General features: G+C 34.1%; 3 protein-coding genes across 3 annotated transcripts; 1 reads left to right on the top strand and 2 right to left on the bottom strand.

Moving 5' to 3' along the window:
- LOC109329190 lies at nucleotides 7,156-9,218 on the bottom strand. Its single transcript, XM_019562863.1, has 3 exons — nucleotides 8,629-9,218; nucleotides 8,140-8,533; nucleotides 7,156-8,037 (listed from the first exon to the last, which is right to left on the bottom strand). The coding sequence occupies exons 1-3, from the start codon at nucleotides 9,216-9,218 to the stop codon at nucleotides 7,156-7,158; spliced, it is 1,866 nt and encodes a 621-aa protein (XP_019418408.1).
- LOC109329189 (phospholipase A1-II 1-like) lies at nucleotides 12,756-14,613 on the top strand (the record flags this gene model as incomplete). Its single annotated transcript, XM_019562862.1, has 2 exons — nucleotides 12,756-13,457; nucleotides 13,994-14,613. Coding segments are annotated over 2 exons (1,311 nt in total), but the record flags the coding sequence as incomplete, so codon positions are not given.
- On the bottom strand, nucleotides 17,843-21,994 carry LOC109330058 (pyruvate decarboxylase 1). The gene is made up of 7 exons (XM_019564046.1): nucleotides 21,485-21,994; nucleotides 21,224-21,387; nucleotides 19,895-20,456; nucleotides 19,546-19,634; nucleotides 19,334-19,451; nucleotides 18,429-18,617; nucleotides 17,843-18,178 (listed from the first exon to the last, which is right to left on the bottom strand). Exons 1-7 carry the CDS (start codon nucleotides 21,917-21,919, stop codon nucleotides 18,008-18,010), a joined length of 1,728 nt encoding a protein of 575 aa, XP_019419591.1. The 5' UTR covers nucleotides 21,920-21,994; the 3' UTR covers nucleotides 17,843-18,007.

Genomic DNA, 22,093 nt, shown 5'->3' with positions numbered 1-22,093 from the left:
TATAATAAGAAAAAATTAAAATCCAAATAATATGAACTATGATGATTAAAATTAAGTGAGAAAAAGTATCACAAAATAAGAATAGATGTACAAAAAATCAATAAAAAATTCACTTTAAAAATAATTGGTTGAAGAGAAATAAAGTGATGAAATTAAGAAGCCGAACATAGAGAGGGTTATACACTTAGTAATAAAATGAGAGAGAAAGATAAGAAAGAGAATAATACAAACATGTTTTTGGAGAGAAATTATGAACTTCAAAAATAGTTCAAAATAATTTAATATGATATTATTATTATTTGAATTTAGAAAGAAGGGACGTTGAAACAAGTAATTGGGAAAAACAGAAATTGAATAAAATATAATTTGTATTTAATTAATTAATGAACAATAAATGAAATTGCAAATGATTATGGAATGAAAAAATATGTATTGTTTTGCTCACTCATTTAGTTAATTTAATAATGAAAAATTATTTTACATTTAATTATGTTGGATAAAAATGAATATTAATGCATGAGAGAGAAAGTGACATGATGTGTATATAGGGTTATGTGTACGTGATCTAAAAATAAAGAAGTGTATGAAGGTGCATGATAAAAAAATTAATTGTGCAATATGTGTGTATGAATGATATAGTGTGACAAGTTCTAAATGTTAGAGATGTACATATTTGTGGAGGAAAAATGAATATAACACCACCTAGAATGTTAATTAATCCCCCTCATGGAAATGTTTGTGCAAGTGTATGTACTTCACTAAAATGATGATAATTTTCACACAAATTGTAGTCCCTAATATTATGAAACTTTTACTTTAATCCTTAGCTTTGACAATTACTTATAGACATTTACCAGTGACACAAACGATTATTTAATAACATCAAAGTGCTAGGAAAATAAAGGAGTAATGATTTGATTACATAAATGGGATGTCAGCAACTTCAAAGAGGAATCTTTCTATTTACTATACACTCATGAAGTTTAAAGAACGTTTTCAGCGTGGACGTAATAGAGTAGATACACTCATACACATTATACTATAGGTGGTGCTATTTTATTCTAGTCCGTTCCATAACTTTTGTATACACTACTTGAGAAGGATGAGAGTGAATACATCATGGTCATGTTGGTTAAAGGCCAAAGTAAAAGGGTTCTCATACACCTTACAAAATTGGTTGTTATTCCCATCTCACTGTATAGATTACTCATGATTTGGCTAGGGAGTGCTCACAGATACAGGTTTTATAAATGGAGTTGGAGTACTTTTCTCTACTAGTTTGCATCTCGAGCAAGCAATAAGTATGGGGTAATCTACAAAATTAGAAACGGGAAGGTTGGTGAATGTTTTTCCCTTATTTGCTTAGAGCGGTATAAATTAAACATTACTACAAGAAATTTGTCATATATCTACAGTTGTTTTTAGTGACAATCATTAAAACCATTGGAATAGGTAAGATATACCTTTAAATTCATATTAGACCATGTGTATATATTTTATATACCTAGGTATGTTTAATGGTCGTCCCTATATGGCTATATGTCCATTGACAGATTTAAAACTGTGAGTATAGATAAGATATACTTACATATTCATATTAGACTATAGGTATATGTTACATATGCCTGTATATATGTTCAAGTATTGTTCCTCTATGTGTAGTGACACAAATTTTAAACTATGGGTATAGATAAGAATGTTTCATATATCTACATCCTACTAACCCATGTTGTCTTTTCCTATACCCCACACATTTGTTCAATTGAGAACACTCACACCAAATCCTTGCAATACCCTTTCACATCTTTGTTGCTATGGAGCGTCTAAGGTGGAGGTAGTTGATAGAGATTCCAAAGTTTCTTCTCTCTCCAATTTACAAACTTTCTACTTTTTTTTTGCTAAGCAAAGAATATATTAAAAAGCACAAGGGGTGCTAACCCAATACAAACCAACGAGAAAACTAAGAAGAAAGAAGGATACAAGACCTCGGATCCATACACCAATTAGAAAAGGAAACATCGTTGGACTTACTATTGGCCAACAACCAAGTCCAAGATCTAATCTGAATTAAATCTAAAATATGAACCACACTAAAATCCTTGGAAGAGAAGATAACCTCGTTTCTCATTATCCAAATAGACCACATAGAAGCAAACCATATCATGGACCACAGATCCGTCCCTTTTTTACACTTATACAAGTTCATATGAAGCTGGAAAAAATCAGTGCAATTATCCGGCAAAGACATCTGCTTCCCCAGCCAAGAATAAACACTCTTCCAAATATTCTCAGCAAAAATACAAGATAGAAACAAACGATTTAAAGAATCCGGATAGCTTTTACAAAACACGCAACTCAAATCATCATTAGAAAGAGGGAGAGATCTCTTCTGAAGATCACACTTGGTAGCCACTTTTCCTCTAATCACTTTCCAGATGAAGCAGCACACTTTAGAAGGAACACATTTAATCCAAACAAAATTAAAAATATTACCTAGAGGATGTTGAGGAGCATTTAACAACACATCATAAGAAGATTTAACTTCATAAACGCCAGAAGAGGTTAACTTCCATCTCAGATGATCCTCTTTACCAACAACACAAGAAAACGGGCTAATAGTTGCATACAAATTTCTCTCCAAAGCCGATTCCCACACAAAAAGAGGCCTCCTCCACCTAATCTCCCAAACCCACCTATCATTGATCCAGGAACCATTCTCAGCAACAAAAGAAAACCTGTTAGCAGCCACCAACCACAGGCGCGGAAAAGCAACTCAAAGCGGGACCTGACCAAAACAAATATCATCCCAAAAACTAGCAGATGAACCATCCCCAATCACCATACCAAAATTGGAAGAAAACCAATCCCTACTAGACAAACTAGACATCCCCACCGAACACACACCCCTCCACCAAGACGACACTACTAACGAACGCGAGGGCGTAGACACCAACCCATACTTAGACTTAATAACCTTAACCCAAAGAGCATCAGGATTAGACATGCAATCATGTCCGAGCCGGGCACATCCACAGGTAAGTGGGGCTAACTCTCCCAACGGACATTTTTTCCATCCACAAGACTCGAACCCGAGTTATTGCTTAAGGGGAATCAAGCATGTACCACTTGAACCAATGCCCGTTGGTAACATATTAGTTGTTTGATTTAATGTTTGGATGACATGAATCCCAAGTTTCTTTAAAGTCTCATATGACTAAGATAAAAGAATGTGGACTTTGGATAGTTATAGTTCCTTTAATTGTAAACACTTCTTTCATGTACTAATTTGTTCTAAGAACAAAGTTCTCAACTTTTTATCCTATAGCTCTTTTCCTTTAGAATCGTTAAACAAGTTTCTGTAGAGGACATACATGTATGAGACATGTTTACTTTTAGCAATTTGGGAATAAGATGGTACTTTGCTGATATGGTTAAATGATTTGTTTTGTCTAGTGAAGAAATCAGAAAAAATATTATCACTTTTAATCTTTGCATTGACCTAATTCTATTTTCCATTTATTGTCTCAATAGAAAGAGATATTCCAAGATTTACAAACATACATTGCATTTGGGAGTAGAAAATGTTCAACAGCATTTCCAATGGCATGGAATTCCTGTTAAGTCTTGACTTATGTCATATGATTCTTCAGAAAATGGATGCTCCTAACTAATGTTTATTTATTGTTCTAACTTAAGTGATTTATTTTATTATTTTAGGCAAATAATAATGTTGCATGTGTCCATACATCTTTGGGTGTAAAAGGGTAACCTGGAACTTATAATATTTGAATTTTATCTTGCAATTTTGTTTTTGAAGTGAAATATGAGACTATTTTTTAGTTTTTTGTTTTGGATTATAAGTTGTACTAATATTTATAATGAATGTTGAATTATAATTGATTTTATTATATTATGTCAGATTAGTTATTTACAATGAAAATTTATTATTACTACAATTATTTGCATTTAGTATTATAGATTAAAAATATATTACAAATTAATGAGATAAAAATAATATATTTAAGATTGTTAATAAACTTTATGCGGGTAGAAGAAAACTGTGCATATAGCCTAATCAAGACATACCAATGAAAGATAAACCGTAGGTATAACCTTAAGACTTATACCTACAAAAATAAAAGTGTAGGTATAATGATTTATTGACGACGGAAAAAGTATATGTAAGTATAAGTTTATGGAGCTATGACAATTTTTTTATAATGTAATTCAATGGAGGGTTCAAAGTAGAGGAATGTAGATCTCATGTTCCATCATATCCCTCATTTATGTCTCAGACTAATTAAAATATGTTATTTGATTAAATAAAAAATTCTAAAAATAAAATTATTTAATTTATATATACTTATTTTTTTGATAAACAGTGCCAAGGCACCAAAAATATATTAAACCATGGAGAATTACAAAAAGAAAGCAACTAAGATACAAATCTATAGTTAGGAAGGCTTAAACGGTTCCTATTAACCTCCTCCAATATGAAAGGAGGTGCATGATTCCACCAAACTATATTATGGATAGTTAAACCAAAATTAGCAAGTTGATCAGCACAACTGTTTCCCTCCCTATAGATATGAGTAACTAGCCAATTCATTGAAGAAAGGAGTTTGGTGCAGTGATTCCACTTGCTTAAGAGCTTCCAAGGGGGATTGGCTTTGTCATAGAAGATGTCTACCACTATCATTGAATCACATTCAAGCCAAATATTGTGCCACCCTTTTCCATGAGCAAACCTAACAGCAAGCATAGCAGCATTGAGCTCCACAAAGAGAGCATCATTGCAGCCATTAAAACAAGCAAAATAGGCCATAGTTTGTCCCTCATGGTTTCTGAAAATGCCACCACCAGCTGAAGGACCAGGGCTGCCTCTAGTAGCACCATCAGTATTGATTTTGACAGTTGCTTGAGCAGGGGGCAACCAAATCACCTCAATTATTTTAGGAGCCTTGGAGTAATTTATTTTAACCTGAAGGAGTCTTAGCAGGGCAAAGTCAGTAATGGAGTTGCTAGCACAAGCCTTGGAATTGTTTCCAGACAAAGAGATGCCCAGCTTTATCCTAGACAAAGCTATAGATAAGGATATGATTGTGTTGTTGAATCTAGCCTGGTTCCTGCAAAACCATATTGAACTTATAGCATGAATTATGGAAGCTGTGATTACAAGCTTGACTTGGTCACTCCACTTCCTTTGAGTTAACTTCAACAGGTTTGATAAGGAAGAAGTGTCTAGAGCAGTGTCCAGAGTGGTGCTCAGCCAATTCCAAACATAAACAGAAAAAGAGCAATTGAAAAACAAGTGTGTAGCAGTCTCCTCATCTTAGTTGCATATGCTGCAAATAGAAGCCATAACACAACCTCTTCTCTTGAGATTATCATCAGTAGGCATCTTGTTGTTGAGTAATCTCCAAGTAGTGAAAGATTTTGAGGGAGGAATAGCATCAGACCAGAGGATTCTGCCCCAATTGTGTTGAACTGAGCCAGGATTGAGATGAAGATAAGCATCCTTTGCAGATAGCAGACCATCATTGGAACTTTTCCAAGCCAGTTTATCAGTTTCAGAGTTTGGAATGATGTTGCAAATCTGAGAAGTGAGATTAGGATATTTAGTAGTCAGAGTTTGAGGAATGATCTAGGCTTCATTACTGATGAAATCAGCCACAGAAGCTTTCAGCTGGTTATGAAGATGCAGAGGAATGTTAAGAGTATCCACTAAAGGCTCCCCTAACCAATTGTCAAGCCAGAAGTTTGTTTTTTGACCATTGCCAATTATCTAGACAGAGTTCAGGTGCAGGGTATGCCAATTAGCCTTGATAGCAGACCAAATTGAGGACTTGAAGTATCTGTTGGATGGAGTAGGATTAGATCCAAATCTGTCCCTAAAGAAGATAGCCCATTCATGATTAGAGCTGACCATTTCCCAAGCAAGCTTTAGCAAGGCAACATGATTTATCTTTTTCAGAGATCTAAGACCCAATCCTCCATCCTTGAAAGGAAGGCAAACATTCTTCCAAGCCACAGTGACCAGCTTCCTGTCCTCAATATTTCCAGACCAAACAAAATTCCTTATGCAATTGTCAATGTGCTTAAGTAGAGAAGTAGGTCAGGCATAGATTTTGAAGCTGTACAGCAGCATACTTTGAATTACAGATCTAACCAGCTCAATTCTTCCCATGATTGAGAGCAACATCCCTTTCCAAGTGGCTAACTTGTTGATTATCTTATCAGCAATCCTTTGCAGATAGATCCTTCTTGGTTTGCCAAGGAAAATAGGCACTCCTAGGTAGTTTAAGGGCAAACTACCAAAAGAAAAACCAAGCACCTGAGCTATAGAAGCAATTTTCCTTTGAGAAGAGTTTGTGGAGTAGAATTTACTCTTAGCAGCATTAACACATTGACCTGAGACATTGGAGTAATTATTAAGCAGTTGCTTAATTTTGAGAAGCTCTCTTTTTTTCCCTTTGCAAAATATGAAGATATCATCAGCATAGAGCACATGAGATGAGTTTTAATGCCCTTAGGGCCCTCAATAGTGCTAATTTGCCCCTCAACTAACAGCTTGGACAACCCTCTACTCAGCACATCTTCAGCAACGCAGAAGAGAAGAGGAGATAAAGGATCACCCTGCCTCACCCCTCTTGTGCACTTGAAAAAGCCAACCATTTTACCATTCACATTAATGGATAGCCTGGCAGAGTCCAGAATGATTTTAATCCAGTTTCTGAACTTGTGGTTGAGGCCAAACTGTTGAAGAGTAAGCAGCAAGAAATCCCAATCAATTGTGTCAAAAGCTTTCTTGATGTCAATTTTAATGGCTAAGTTTCCACCAAAAATTTTGTGATCCAGGAGATTTATTGCCTCAGAGGCTAGACAGATACAATCATTGATTTGCCTATCTTTGATGAATCCTCTTTGCTGATTAGAGATAATTTTAGGAGCAATGCTAGCCAACCTATCAGCAAGCACTTTAGAAATGATCTTGAATTGGAAATTGGCCATAGCAATTGGTCTAAAATCATCCATTTTGTCAGCACCTATGACTTTTGGTATGAGCACCACATTATTAGAGTTCAAGTTAGGCAGGATGTAGTCTTGAGTGAAGAATTGTAGAGTGGCTCTACACACATCAGGACCAACTATGCTCTAGAAAGCTTGATAGAAGCTACCACCAAAGCCATCAGGCCCTGGGGCTCCATCCCCATTCATATCAAAGACAACAGACTTGATTTCCTTATGAGGAATGGCAGAGATTCTGGAGTTATCCGCATCATTAATCATAGTAGGAACTACAGTTCTAACCATATCATTATGCACAATGCTATTAGGAGCTGCAAAAAGATCCTTGAAGTGGTTTAACACCAAGGTTTCCATAGCAGATTGATCAGTGATTAAGGAGCCACCTGATCTGAGCATTGTTAGAGACTTGGAAGAGTTTCTGATCTTAGTGACTCTATGGAAAAAACTAGTGTTCCTGTCTCCACTGGTGTACCAGTTGAGTCTGGATTTTTGTCTCCAAAACTCTTCCTCAATTGTTAAGGCTTGCATGAGAGCCTGTTGAGCCACTCTATCATCCTCCAAGTTATCATCATTAGGGCCATTCCTAGCAATATTGTCTTGTATGAGGGCTACTGCATCTAAAGCCAATTTGACCTTGTGACTAACCAGACCAAAGACCTCAACATTCCAGACCTTGAACTCTTTCTTCAGCAACTTTAGCTTCTGAGACAAGATAGACATACTACAACCAGAAATGCTTCTTTGCCAAACTTCCTCCACCAGTCTAGAACAATCCTGGTGGTGTAACCACATTTTCTGAAATTTGAATTGGGCTGGGACCTCTAATTGACCATAATCTGAGCACAGCAAGATGAGATGATGATCAGAAGAGATCCTAGGCAGGGTACAGCAGGCAACTTGAGACCAAGAATCAATCCACTCCTTGTTGCACAGACTTCTATAAAGTCTTTTCTCAGTTAGGGCATTCCCTCTTCTTCTATTAGACCAAGTAAAAGCAGAGCCTCTTATCTACAAGTGAATGAGGTTAGCAGAGTCAGTGAAGTTTTTGAAATCAGCACAGGGACTAGAAGGGGTTAGCCTCCTCCCTCTGCATTCATGATTACCCAACACCACATTGAAGTCACCAACACAGCACCAAGGACCATGGTTGGCAAGAATCAAAATCTTGAGCTCCTCCCAGAGAATTCTTCTGAGCAATTGAGTAGTACCACCATATATAACAGCAATAAACAAGTCTTTGCCATCAATAGAGATAACCATAGAAACCTGCTGGAAGGAGTTAGAAATTATTAATGGAGCAAGATGCATCTTGCAAAGCCCCCAAATAGAGGGAATGAGGGGACCTCTATCATTTTCAAAGAAAAGCTTGAGGTTCAAGGAAGTCCAAAACCATTGAGGAATGCTAGTCTTATCTATCATAGGCTCAGCTAAGAAAACCAAATCTGGTTTATGAGAAGAACACAGATTTTTTAACACCAATTGAGTTTTTTGATTCCCTAATCCCCTACAATTCCAGTACAACACTATCATTGATTTGAGATTAAGTAGCTGCCCCTGCGGGTATTGTGAACCTTTTCCAACTTATCTTTTTTTTTCTACTTTTTCTTTTGAGATCTGGAGATAACATTTGTGAACCTACTATCATCATCCACTTCCTCCTCAATGCCCTCATCAGCCCAAAGCCTGCCAAGCAGTCTCATGTCATTAGCAGCTCTAGGATTGCTCAATTCTTCAACCATTTTACACTCTACTGCCTCATTGAGCTCAATTCCAGCCATTTCAGTAGGAAGATGTTGCTCTAGACCAGCTAGAGAATCCTCAACCACAGTTGCTTCATTATCAGTTATATCCTCCATAGTTTCACTGTCAGATTGATGTGTCATTGGAGTATCCTCCACCCTAGTAACCTTTTGAAGATTGATCTCTTCATTGTGGTTTATTTCCAAGTTTATTACAAAATCCTTGTCAGTGTTCTTTTTGAGAGCCTTATCTGACATTTGCTTCTTTTTTGGCAGGGGGACACTAGCAAGGGTCTCCTTCATTTTTTTCCTGCAATTAGAATGCAGATGACCTATTGTTTGGCAACCTGTGCAGAACTGAGGGAGCTTTTCATATTCAAGTTCCACAAAGAATGCATAACCTTCTCTTTCCACTAGGATCTGATTAGGCAACTCTGATTTCAGATCCATATCAACTAGCACCCTTGCAAAGTGTCCAAAAGCTCGATTGTTTGTGGCATCATCTAGGGAGATTGGAGCACCTATCCCCCCTGCAATAGAGAAAATGATTCTAGGGCTCCAATACTCTTGAGGCAAACCTATTATTTTTACCCAGCATTGAACATGAGAGAACTTCTGTAGTGCTGGGTTAAAATCAGGTGTCTTATTGGACAGAGAGATACATAATTTTTAGGAACATGATCATTATTCAAACTAGAAGGGTGTTATTGCATTTTTGATGAGAAATTAATCTCTTTCAAACTGTGATATTAAATCTTAATGAGTTCATATCATACATGCGGGGTCTATAACTTTAGGAGGTGTATGAGAAGTTAGCTACACATTTGGGTGTTTATTTGTGACATAAAATTTTAAAATGTACATAATAACTTTGTGTAGGACTCCTTTAGAAACTAATTATAGTATTGTATATGTTTACAAAAAAATATTTGAACGAGTCATTCATTTATCATGAAATGTTAGTCATGAACAAATGAATAATCGAATATTAAAAGAAAAAATGGATAAGAGAATAACATAATAAGGAATTTAGCATTTACCAAGATACTATTAAAGAATAAATATTATAAACTCTATCGTACCCATTAGCTCAAGTGCGTATAAGATGTTTCTATTGAGTGCTTCTGTTTGATGCGTATAATAACAAGAGACTTGAGTCTAATATATAACATTAATATTCTATTTTATTCTAATGTTAGGCAATGTAAGACTTCATATAATAACATATTTCATATATTTTCAACAATCTCCACCTTGATTGAAATAGACGATTATCTTGTTCTTTAAAAAATCTACACAAGAATTTAGACCTTAGCCAATATCTCGTTCTACCTTACTAAATGCCTAATTCTGTTTAACAACTCATTCACATGAGAGTCTACTCTTCCATAACATAAAGCTTCTCAGTATCATTGACGATGTTACTAAGAGTCGAGCTCTCCAAACTTGTAGTGTACACTACTACATTTTTGACCTATGGCAACTCTTTTACTGAGGATGGCAATAAAAATCGAACCCGTGGATATCCGCCCGAACCAAACCCGAATTTAACAGGGAAAACCCAATGTGATTGGGTTCGGAATTGGTTTGGGTCTTACCCAGGTTTAAATTTCGGGTTCGTGTTTGGTATAGCAATATTGAAATTTCTATCATTTGCCCATTGTTTTTAATTTCTAATTTCACTTTACATACTATTGGATCATCAAACATAAAAGAAATGAAATAATACAAGAGAAAATAGAAATGTTAGAGAAAAATTACACAAAAAAAAGAACAGTTTTTTTACATTTGGCAACAATTTTTAGCTGTTGTCGTACGCCAAAAATGTTGTAGTGGTAGTTTCTCGTACCGTCATCTAATGAAAAACTCCGCCTAACCATATATTACTAGGAAATCTTTCGATATATGGAACCTCTATATAAAAGTTCACCAACAAACATCTTCTTCAATAGTCAGTCAAATTGAACATTGGATTTCCTTAGAAAGTCTCAACTGCTACCATCGTTGCCTGGTCTGACAATCATAGTTCAAAAGAACTATATACTCCATCATAAGGAGTATATCTATTACACACACCTTGCTTCAATGCTAACTAATGCATGTGTCACATCCTTGCATCAAAGTCAATGTTCATGTCACACCCTATATATCTAACAATTTATGTGTTACACCTTACATCAAAATCAATGCATATGTTACACTATACATCAAAGTTAATCAGACATCTCTGCTTTTGTGCATCTACTAACAATTAATATATTTCACTATGATATAGCAAACACGTATAACAATTAATATATTTCACTATGATATAGCAAACACGTATAACAATTAATATATTTCACTATGATATAGCAAACACGTATAACAATTAATATATTTCACTATGATATAGCAAACACGTAAAGACATATTGTCAGCATCACGGGCCACATGCCTATGAGGTATTTCTATTGAGTACTTCTACTATTTGGTACACATAATAACAAGAGACTCAAGTTCAATATATATATATATATATAACATTTATATTCTCCTATTCCAATATTAATATTAAGTAATATAAAACTTTATATAGTAACATATTTTCATCACCCAAACAATATTCAATCTTCTAAACCTATTATCATTTTTTAAAGCTATTGGTGTAGTAGTTCAATATCATCTATGATAATCACAAGGGGAAAACTTATAATTTTTTTCTTCAACAATTTTAGTAAATTAGATACAAGATATTACAATACTGAAAAAAAGGATAGGAGATCAATTTAGAAAGAAAAAACGGAAACAAGTAAATGGAGAAATTTTAGACTTGTGACTAAATTAAAAAAGTAATTTTTAATTTGACAGTATATCTTATTTTAAGCATATAATCAAATTGGATGATTCCATTATTTAAAGGTATAAAATATTGTTGATAGCACCAATATTATAACATTTAAAGAGTAATTATTTGATGACATAGCTGTCACTTCAGCAAATTCAAGGAGGAATCTTTCAATTTATTATTATACACACATGAAGTTAAGAATATCAATATTCTAGCGTGAACACACATTTTACACTATTCATATATTCCATATCTTTTGTATATAGACTACTCGTGAAGGATGGTTCAAGGAAGTGAATAATACATCATGATCATTTCTAAAGGCGAAAGTGAAGGAGTTCTCACACACCTTCAAAATAGGTGGTCATTGGGATTTTTAGAAAAAATATTCCCTCACTTTTTGGTAAAATAGTGATCTTTTTTTTTATAATGTGTGGTCATTAATTTTAATAAGTGTCATTCTCAAAAATTAAACTATTGACATTTTAATTATTTTAAAGATCAAACAAAATTTTACACCATTAGATCAAAACTTTACTGGTTTCCAAGCCATCTGAATATTAGTAGACAACTATATTATTTTTAGAACTTTTGGGGGCATAAAATATGAAAATTATGGACTAAGGTAAGAGGATAATAAGAGAAGAAGGATGCTATTAAGTAATAAGGAGACATGTATTTGTTTTTTCCTTTTTTCAATGTCAAAACTAATATTTCATTCTATATAAAAAGATAATTACTTTTTCATTTATTTTTATAGTAATTATCTATATTCTTTTAATGGAGAAATCCTTGCTTGCAAAAAATGAGTAACTTTATTGGTGAAACAAAAGGATAAGACTTCTAATTTTTTTTACATTATTTTTACAGAAAACGTGTTTATTTAATTTAATAAACACTGAAATACACTATTGCTTACTATCCTCCAAATCATCTATTTTTTCGGGAAAAAGAAGTGGGAGGATCCCACGTGATCCGTTACCCATTAATAATATAATTGCTAATCTTATAAAAATATTAACATTAATGCTAATATTAAATAGCCACGAGTTCGGTTAACCCATTAATAATAATATAATATAATATTACTACTAATATTAAAGTACCACGAGGTTCAGTTAAAAAATGTACAACAACGTTAATATGTTGAACACTAATCAAAGTCTCTTATCTGGTCCCTCTATATAAAGCATGCAGCACTAGCATTGAAAACCATAAGCTTGAAGAAAAAATATATACATAAAAAGAAGATGGCTTTGGATAATAGCGTAGCTAAGAAATGGAAAGAACTGAGTGGTCAAAATCAGTGGAAGGGTCTTCTAGACCCTTTGAACATTGATTTGCGTCGTTACATCATACACTATGGTGAAATGGCTCAAGCTACTTATGATGGTTTCAATACTGTGAGAGCATCTAAGTATTGTGGATCATGCTTGTTTAAGAAGAGTGAATTCTTCGACAAGGTGGAATTGAACCATGGAAAGTTGTATACTGTGACAAAGTATTTGTATGCAACTTCATCAATCCCTTTGATCCCTGATATTTTCATGGTTAAGTCACTTTCTAGGGAAGCATGGAGTAAGGAATCAAATTGGATAGGGTATGTTGCTGTGGCTACAGATGCAGGGAAAAAAGTGTTAGGAAGAAGGGAAATTGTTATTGCATGGAGAGGAACAATACAAAGCTTGGAATGGGTTAATGATTTGCAATTTGTTTTGCTACCTGCTCCACAAGTGTTTAAAAGTACTAGTTTGGTTACTGGTTTGGTTACTGATCCTAAAGTACACCAAGGTTGGTACAACATTTACACTTCTGCTAGTGCTCGTTCTCAATTCAATCAAACTAGTGTCAGGGAACAGGTAAATATATATGACTCTCTTCATTTCTTATTTTCTTTTCTTCTCATATCAGATGGCATCATTTACTTAAACAAAATTTAATTTAATCAGATGAGATCCACTCTATTCTCTTACTTAAATAGAGAGGATTTGGATCCATTAAATGTTAGGGCATTGTCTTATAATTAAGTCAACCTAAATGTAATCTATGTTTTAGATACAATCTAATATAACTAATCAAATTTTTTTTTTTGGCAATTTTTTTTGGCTTATCATAAATGCATAATCAAGTGATTCTAGCAGTTCAGACATAATATTTTATTAATGGATGATTATTGATATAACTCTAATATACTTATTAATACCTACCATTAAGTTTACAGTAATTAATTTATTGCAAGTGATGTAAAAATCATGAAAAGCCAAAAGAATATGATAATTAAATATATTATCTAGTAAATATATACACACTTCTAAATATTTATGGTTGATTCTTTGTGGAACTTATGTGATTGTAACATCATTGTTTTGTTGATGCTGATAAATATATTGTGCAGGTCACAAGTGAGGTGCAAAGGCTAGTTCAGTTATATAAGAATGAAGAGATAAGCATAACTGTAACTGGGCATAGTTTAGGAGGTGCAGTTGCAACCCTTAATGCAGTTGACATTGTTGCAAATGGCTTCAACAAGGGTGCACCAGTCTCAGCCTTTGTATTTGCTAGTCCAGGTGTTGGTGACATTAACTTTAAGAGGGTAGTTTCTGGCTACAAAGATCTAAGGATCTTTCGTGTTGAAAATACCTTAGATATAGTTCCAAAGTATCCCCCTCTAGGGTACTTCAATGTAGGAGAAGGGTTAATCATAAATACCCAGAAATCTCAGTACTTGAAGAAGCCAGGGGATGTAGTTAGTTGGCATATATTGGAACCTTACTTGCATGGAGTAGCAGGAACACAAGGGGGAGGTTTACTTATTGGAGGTGGAGGGTTTAAACTTGAGGTAGATCGTGATATTGCACTTGTGAATAAGCAATGGGATGTTCTAGCAGATGAATATCTTGTACCTCCTCTTTGGTGGACTTTGAAGCATAAGGGTGTGGTTAAACAACCTGATGGTAAATGGAAGCTTGATGAAAATAAAGATGATCGTGATGAGTACTTTTGATCCTTCAGTTGAGATTAATTCTCAGTTTCACATTTGAGGTTGTGTTGTTGTGTCATAATGTTTCTGGTTTATTGCAACTTTCTTTAATGTGTTTCTTTCTAGTATTTGGTTTGGTTTGGTTTTTATTTAATGTAAGTTCATAATAAGCTACTGAGAAATATGTACTACTCGAAAAGTAGTGTGTGTTATTGTTGTAGCATGTATTAGATCTCGTTTGTTCAACTTAATGACATGTATGTTTTATCATTATGTTACTATTCTTCTTCCTATCCATTTTATATTCAAGAAGTAAACGTTTTGAAAGGAAAAAGTTTTATTAAAGATGGATAGACTTGAGATAAAGATTAAAGTTGGAAAATGTATCCCACCAATATTAAAAGATAAAGATTCGACCCAAACAATAAAATCAAACTAAACAATCCTTGAATAACTACTCAGAATAATAGAGAGAGAGGAGTGTTGTACAAAATAAAGCAAAAAATATTTTTATTAATACTTGTAATGATATTTTTGTCTAAAGACCAAGTGTAAAAAATCATTTTTCTCTATGGTAATGGAAGAATCCCTACATATGAATAACACCATATATGTAAATGAATTATTGTCTAGGACCAATTAAATATTGTCATATAAATAAAAAAGAAAACTTTTAAAAACAAATTAATATTTTTATATTATTTATTAAAATTTGATTGATTCATAACAAAAAAAAATAAATACCATCAGAAACATTTGATCTTTGTCCCAAAAAAAGTTTATGTATTAAGGCCTCCCTATGCTTCAATAAAATGTTGGCTCATGAAGCAATTTTAAGGTAAATTTGGAATCATTTAATTTCTTAATCACTTTGTTAACTTTCCGGCATGTTTAATAAGTGAGTCTATGGTGTCCATGAATATGGGAGTGTGGATGTGACTATGGAATAAATTAACATTATTGTTATTTTGATAATCAAATTGGAGAGTATACAAATATGAGAGATATAGATAATTTGATTTAGTTTAGGAGAAAATATTTGTTCAAATAACACTATCAATAAACTAATAAAATCAGTCAAACTTTCATGTAGTCACTTCTTGTTAATTACGCCATAAAATATATTTATGATTTAATTAGATAGGTATATATACTAATGTTTAAATCTAATTAGAGTAGATCTACTCAGTTTTTTTTTATGGACAGATCTACTCAGAGTTTAATTGACTATAAGTTAACGTTGTTTCTATCTTCTAATCCAAGGTGGATATGAATATCCTTCTTGGAGTATTCATTTATATTTTATTAAAAGAGTGGAGTTTATAAAATTCAATTACACATTTCACGAAACATAATAATTTAATTTATTAATAAGTTAATCTCGTGTTAATCCCCCTAACGGAAATGTTTATGCAAATATATGTACTTGAGTAAAATGATAATTTTTACAAAAATTGTAGTCCCAATATTATGAAAATTTTACTTTAATCCTTGGCTTTGACAATTATTTATGGACATTTATCCGTGACACAAACGATTATTTAACTATGTAATAGATGTTACACATGTGTTAAGTTTCAAGTAAAATATTATTTTGGTCCCTCACTTTGTAGACACTCGTTACTTTAATTCTTAAGATTGTGAAAATTTTACTTTAATCTTTGGCTAAATCATTATCTTCATTTGATGAAATGAAACGTAATTCTCAAACTCTGTAAATTGGACTCTTCATCGTTTTCTTCCTTGTTTATCAACATAAATTCAAAGCCTAAATTCATAAATTGCTAGTTTTAAATGCCAACTCAAATACCTTTAGCCTCAAATTGTAATTGTTTTCATCATCATTTATAAAAAACGTACTCCACCAACCATATAAATAAATCTACATTAGCCACATCATCATTTTCATTGAATTGAAATATCTAGAATAAATATCTCGAATAAGCTTAATCCTAAAGTTTCACGGATTGAAAAATATCTTCATAAACCTCACAAAATTGGGAATAATCCACAGGATGCTCCTTTCCAACTTTGTCTCTTGTGATGGAAAACGTGGGTTAGTTTCCTATATCTATACTATATATAAAGCCAAAACTTGAAATAACTTCCTTCATGGTGTAATTTTCATTTCCTATTTTGCCTTCACATTATTTAATTTTTACAAAAAAACAATATAATCCTAAGCAACTATCACCAATATATTAATTAACCACATATCTCACATTAAATTAAACATTATCATAAAAACAAAAATATAATATAAAGTACACCAAACACAACAAATACATTCTAATTCAAAAAATGAAATATATAAAAATTGAATATGTAATATCACACAATATTTGCCGACATGCACGAAGTGCCTATATACACTAGTATGCTATAATGGAAAAAGTGGATTTATCAAATTAATGAACACTTATTAAAATAACTTGCCACTCCACCCAACTTTTCCTATATATTATTCCTATTATTCCGCTATGAGATGGAGGACATGTACCATTGTATTGTATTTTATTGATGAAAAATATTAAATTATTTAATATGTAAATTAAACAATGAGAGGAGATTCATTTAGTAAAAGAGTAAATTTGGAAAATTTTACTTCACATCTTAGCTACCAATTCTATGAAAATCTAATGATTCGCATTATTTGAATTAGTCAGTAGATCTAAACTATTAAATTATCATAGAACGAATAGCTAAGATGTGAAATAAAATTTTTTAAATTAATATTAGAATAAATGAATCTCTCCAATAAATAATTACTACTTTGTTTTTTATTAACTAATCAAATATGATTTTGTAGAAGTGAAGTAAGTCTCACACACCTAGACTGCACTGTACAACATTTCATTCACCCATTGGACTACCTAACACACTGGTATAAAAATTGGTTGTTCATAGTCGTGGCCCACCATATATAATTAAAGAATTTAATAGTTTTATACACTATAAGCTAGTTAAGTAAGATATGAATGATGTAATATTTACATAAATAATTTAACATGTATATATTGACATTATAATTGTTTTTTACACTGTCAATATATCATACACCGTTTATATGTTAATCATTATTGACTATCAAATAATAGTAATATAAATCAACGATAAAACTTTACACCACGGTGGATATATATTAAACTCATACATAAATATTAAACTCTATTAAATGCAATCAAGAGTAAATATGTAAAAGTGTAGCATCTTCAGCCACTCATGAAAGTGCTTATTCTACATTTGCATCAAGAGTTACATATCAATGATGAAACGCCCACGACTCTCTTATCAAGATTCAACAGTATTAATACGCCATAACATTATTTCATTTTTGTCACATTTATCTTAAACATGTTCCAGTTTAAATACAATAATACACACCAAAATGTAAGAATTATAATAGTGCAATAATTGAGAATATATTTTCTATTGAGGATTAGGAGAACGGCAATTAGCAGCAGCAACACGGGACCCCCATTCTAGTAACTCTTTGCTGGTATCATCCTTGTGCACAAAAACTTCTATAAAACATAGTGAATCTTTCTCTGCCTCTGTTGCTGTTGCAATTGCTTCTGTTAGATCTTCCTCTGTACGTACCTGTAATCATGGAATAGTTGCATGAATTTGCATTTTACAGTCTCAAGATCAGCATCAACTTCAGATAGTATTCAATGGACTAACTATTTCTTTTCTTGTTTTACTATCTTCAGTTCAGAGTAATCCAAATAGAGTCACAAATCACAAACTATAAGTGTATAAGAACCATCCTGAAAATGGGTACAACCTTTGACCTGTAATAAACTATCCATTATCGTAAAAGAAGATAAATTGTTGTGTTCATGCTAACCTTAGCAGTCCAGCATTTGCCTTCTCCGTTATGAATGGCTTCCACTAAGCGAGTGTAGTCCCAGTTCTTGATCACGTTGTATGGGCCATCGTGAATCTCAACTTCAATTGTGTAACCTCCATTGTTGATGAGGAAGATGATGGTCTTTTGTCCACAGCGGATCATTGTTGAAATATCCTGTGCTGTCACCTAAATAAGGGAAACATTATTAAGTCTTCCTGCTTCATACAACAAAGCTGAAATTAATCTAATCAACAGGTTTTTCTTGCTGTTGATGCTTATTATTTTGCAAAATGTCATAGATTTTAATAATGGTTGAGATTCATCACGAACCAAAAGTAAGCATAACCTAAGTTCAAGGAACTCACTTTCAAATTTAAATTCTAATAATAATTAATCAAATATAAGATACCATCCTAACTAACTTCATTGATGCCAGGACTATCATATTCCTGCAAGAATACTTTATATCTTAATAAGTCCTCATTCCCCGGGCCTAATTTTTTAAAATAAACAAATATTGTTACATCCATCAGATCGATCATATGTGTGTGTATGCCCATTGTGTATCATGCAATAACATCCATTTTGCACAAAATTTCATAATATTAGCCAACAAAAACAGTTGTATAATAGAGAAAGACTTATATGGAGACGTATGTATATAGATACGACAATTTCGGTTTGATTTGGCAATAGGAAGGTCCAAGACATTGCCCACATGGCCAAGATAAACTCACTTCACAACACTATAAATAATAAATAAGGAAAGTCATCCATAAGGACATGAAGTGCATTCTCTCCACCCTCTCTCTACTCTCTCTAGCATAAATCTCTCTTCTATGCAACCGGATCACCTCACTCCTACAATGAAGAACAGTTTCTGTTTTTGTAATCTTACTAACCTGAAAACTCCCATCTCCTATGCAAGCAATCACACGCTTATTTGTTGCAGCCTGTGCATATCCAAGAGTAGCACCAACTGCCCAACCAATAGATCCATACTGCATCTGGAATTCATAACTGAAAAATGGAATCCATATTTGACATCATTAATTCCAACACAAAGAATTTGTAATTAGAATATTTCACAATGCAGAATTTGTAAATGACGTACCCACAATTCTCTGGCAGACGCAACTTCAAACAGTTGAACCATGAGTCTCCGGTTTCAGCTATTACAGCATTATCTCCACTTAGCATGCCCTGTTCAATATATTTTGTTGTAATTTTTAATTGTTGAACTAAAGGGGAAAACTTACTAAATATATTAATGCAATGAAAACCATACAAATAATATTATTTTTTAGAAATGTAAAGTGAACAATCTGAAATTGCTATCTTCCCCATGTTTAACACATTTAGAACTAAATATTTGTTATAAAGCAACGGACCACATGTAGAAATCCAATCCCATGAAAAAGAACCATAAGACCAAAAACATTGAAGGGATAAATAGAACATACCTGAATGTGCTTAAATAGAACATTAACTCTAATAGGTTCATCCTTCTCTAGCTTCAAAGGAATGCCCTGGGGAACAAAGATACGCCGGTAATTTTCCACGGCTGTAGTGTTTCTCTTCAACTTCTTAGACAGAGCAGTTAAAAAATCAGCCATGAAAACACAACCAAAGGAAGGACCATCGGCAATGGTCACTCGGTTAGGCTGCACTATGATGGCCTTCTCCTTCTTTATCAACAATGAGTATCCAACAGAACTATAATCATTGAAGATGGGGCCAACAAAGACATAAGCATCAGCAGACTCCACTATCTCCCCACAAAAGCCAGTACTGACAGCACCCCAGTATGTCCCAATGAAGTGTGGATGCTGCTCAGTTACAAGCCCCTTTGCAGAGGGCATAGCAGCTATTGGGTATCCACTAGCTTCTGCAAACTCTATAAATGCTTGTTGTGCCTTTGCTACCCTTAGTTTTGGACCACCCACAATGACTGGCTTCACAGCTTTGTTCAGGAAAGCAGCCGTTGCTTCCACTGCCGCTTTTAATCCTTCTTGATTGCTTAACCTGCACACACAAAAAGTTTAACCCAAATGCTTAATGTGGGTGCATTATGCAAGAATGAACACAAAATAAACCACTTAATCAAAACACCATGAGATATAACATAAAAAGGATGACTAGTAAAAACAGAAAAGGCCAAGACATACTTTATAATAATGTTTTAAATTGTGCTCATGGGGGTGGTTATGTTATGTTCGCTGCAATTAGGGACTTTTACCGGAAATTTTGGTTGTTTTGACGACAATTGTGGTAGCATACAATTACAAAGACCATAAAACCCACAATTTTGCAAGCTCAATTATAGCTGTGGGTCTTGATTTAAAACCATTTTCTATTAGTCTATCGTAAGTAGAACAATATGGTATATAACTTTTGGTAACAAGTAATCTAATAAAGGAAAGAGAATCGTGAAGAGAGACAAAACACAAGCATTTGTTAGCAATCTAAAGAAGGATTTGTTGTTTTCTGTGGAAGCATGCCGATCCAAAATCGTGGGCCCATACACAGTCTTGCAGTAGATTACTGCCTGACAGGCTGACACCAGTTGAATCTCCCCCATAGGTGGAACACCATGCCCCGGTATACGGCTGGGGTTGCCACTACGGCTTGCCTGTGTTCCTCTTTCGAACACTGCGACTTGGTTAGCTTCGAGAACACGGCCATGTGTCCCTACACGGCCTGCTAGTGTTCCTCTTCCTCTATCATGAGCCATACACAACAATAACAACAACAAAATTAAAAATAATTAAATAGAGAAAAGCGGAACGTACTTTGGAGCAATGGTGAAAGGAACAGGGTCAGTAGCAAAAGTATGATGAGGAATTCCAGGAAGATTACAACTGATACTAATATAAACAGGCTTGCTTTCTTTCAAAGCAGTTGAAATTGCATTGTCTATAAGTTCATGTGCATCATCCAAGTTATTCACCACTGCCTAAATCACAAATCATTCATCATTCATCAATAAACACTACAATTCTCAATAATCTCATAAATCTCAAAAATATCAAAAATCAAAAAACATCAATAACCTGAAAACAAGTAACGGTCTGAAAGCACCGTAGTTCTTGGCTGAAATCGGGTAACCCGATAGTATGATGGAGGATCCGGTTGGTACCGTAGTCATTGGAATTAGGACCACCGGCGATGCAAATGACAGGGAGATTCTCACTGTAAGCACCGGCGATGGCGTTGAGGATGCTGAGTCCACCGACGGTGAAGGTGACGACACACGCGCCGACGCCTTTGGAACGAGCGTAACCGTCGGCAGCGTAGCCGGCGTTGAGCTCGTTGCAGCAGCCGATGAGGTTGAGTTGCGGCTCGGCGATGAGATGGTCGAGGAGGGTGAGGTTGAAGTCGCCGGGGACGGAGAAGACGTCCCTCACACCGGCCTCAACCAAACGCCGTGCAAGGTGGCTGCCGAGAGTGCCGCGAACGGCGGAGGGGGTAACAATAGCTGGTTCCATATGAGTATTAGTTTGAGTAGATTCCAAACTGGTTGGTTTTGGAAAGTTGAAGTTCAGTTTTATATACAGTTTCAGTTTAAATAAGGAAAGTGAGAACTACTGCTTTTTTTTTTTTGGAAGATAGTAACTTTTAGAAGTTTGTAGCTACTACTTCCAACATGTATCGCTCATAAG

This window comes from Lupinus angustifolius, chromosome LG16 (assembly GCF_001865875.1).
Source record: "Lupinus angustifolius cultivar Tanjil chromosome LG16, LupAngTanjil_v1.0, whole genome shotgun sequence".
Lineage (NCBI taxonomy): Eukaryota > Viridiplantae > Streptophyta > Magnoliopsida > Fabales > Fabaceae > Lupinus > Lupinus angustifolius.
The sequence above is the reverse complement of the archived record's forward strand: the minus strand, read 5'-3'. Positions and strand labels throughout refer to the sequence as shown.

Coding starts and splice junctions, on each gene's coding strand:
- LOC109329190 (XM_019562863.1), bottom strand. CDS start 9,218: ATGGATCTGAAATCAGAGTTGCCTAATCAGATCCTAGTGGAAAGAGAA. Junction 8,534..8,628: donor TCCAGATCTCAAAAGAAAAA/GTAGAAAAAAAA, acceptor CTGGAATTGTAG/GGGATTAGGGAATCAAAAAA. Junction 8,038..8,139: donor GTGTTGGTGACTTCAATGTG/GTGTTGGGTAAT, acceptor ATTCACTTGTAG/ATAAGAGGCTCTGCTTTTAC.
- LOC109330058 (XM_019564046.1), bottom strand. CDS start 21,919: ATGGAACCAGCTATTGTTACCCCCTCCGCCGTTCGCGGCACTCTCGGC. Junction 21,388..21,484: donor AGACCGTTACTTGTTTTCAG/GTTATTGATGTT, acceptor TTTGTGATTTAG/GCAGTGGTGAATAACTTGGA. Junction 18,179..18,428: donor GCAAATGCTGGACTGCTAAG/GTTAGCATGAAC, acceptor CCATGATTACAG/GTACGTACAGAGGAAGATCT.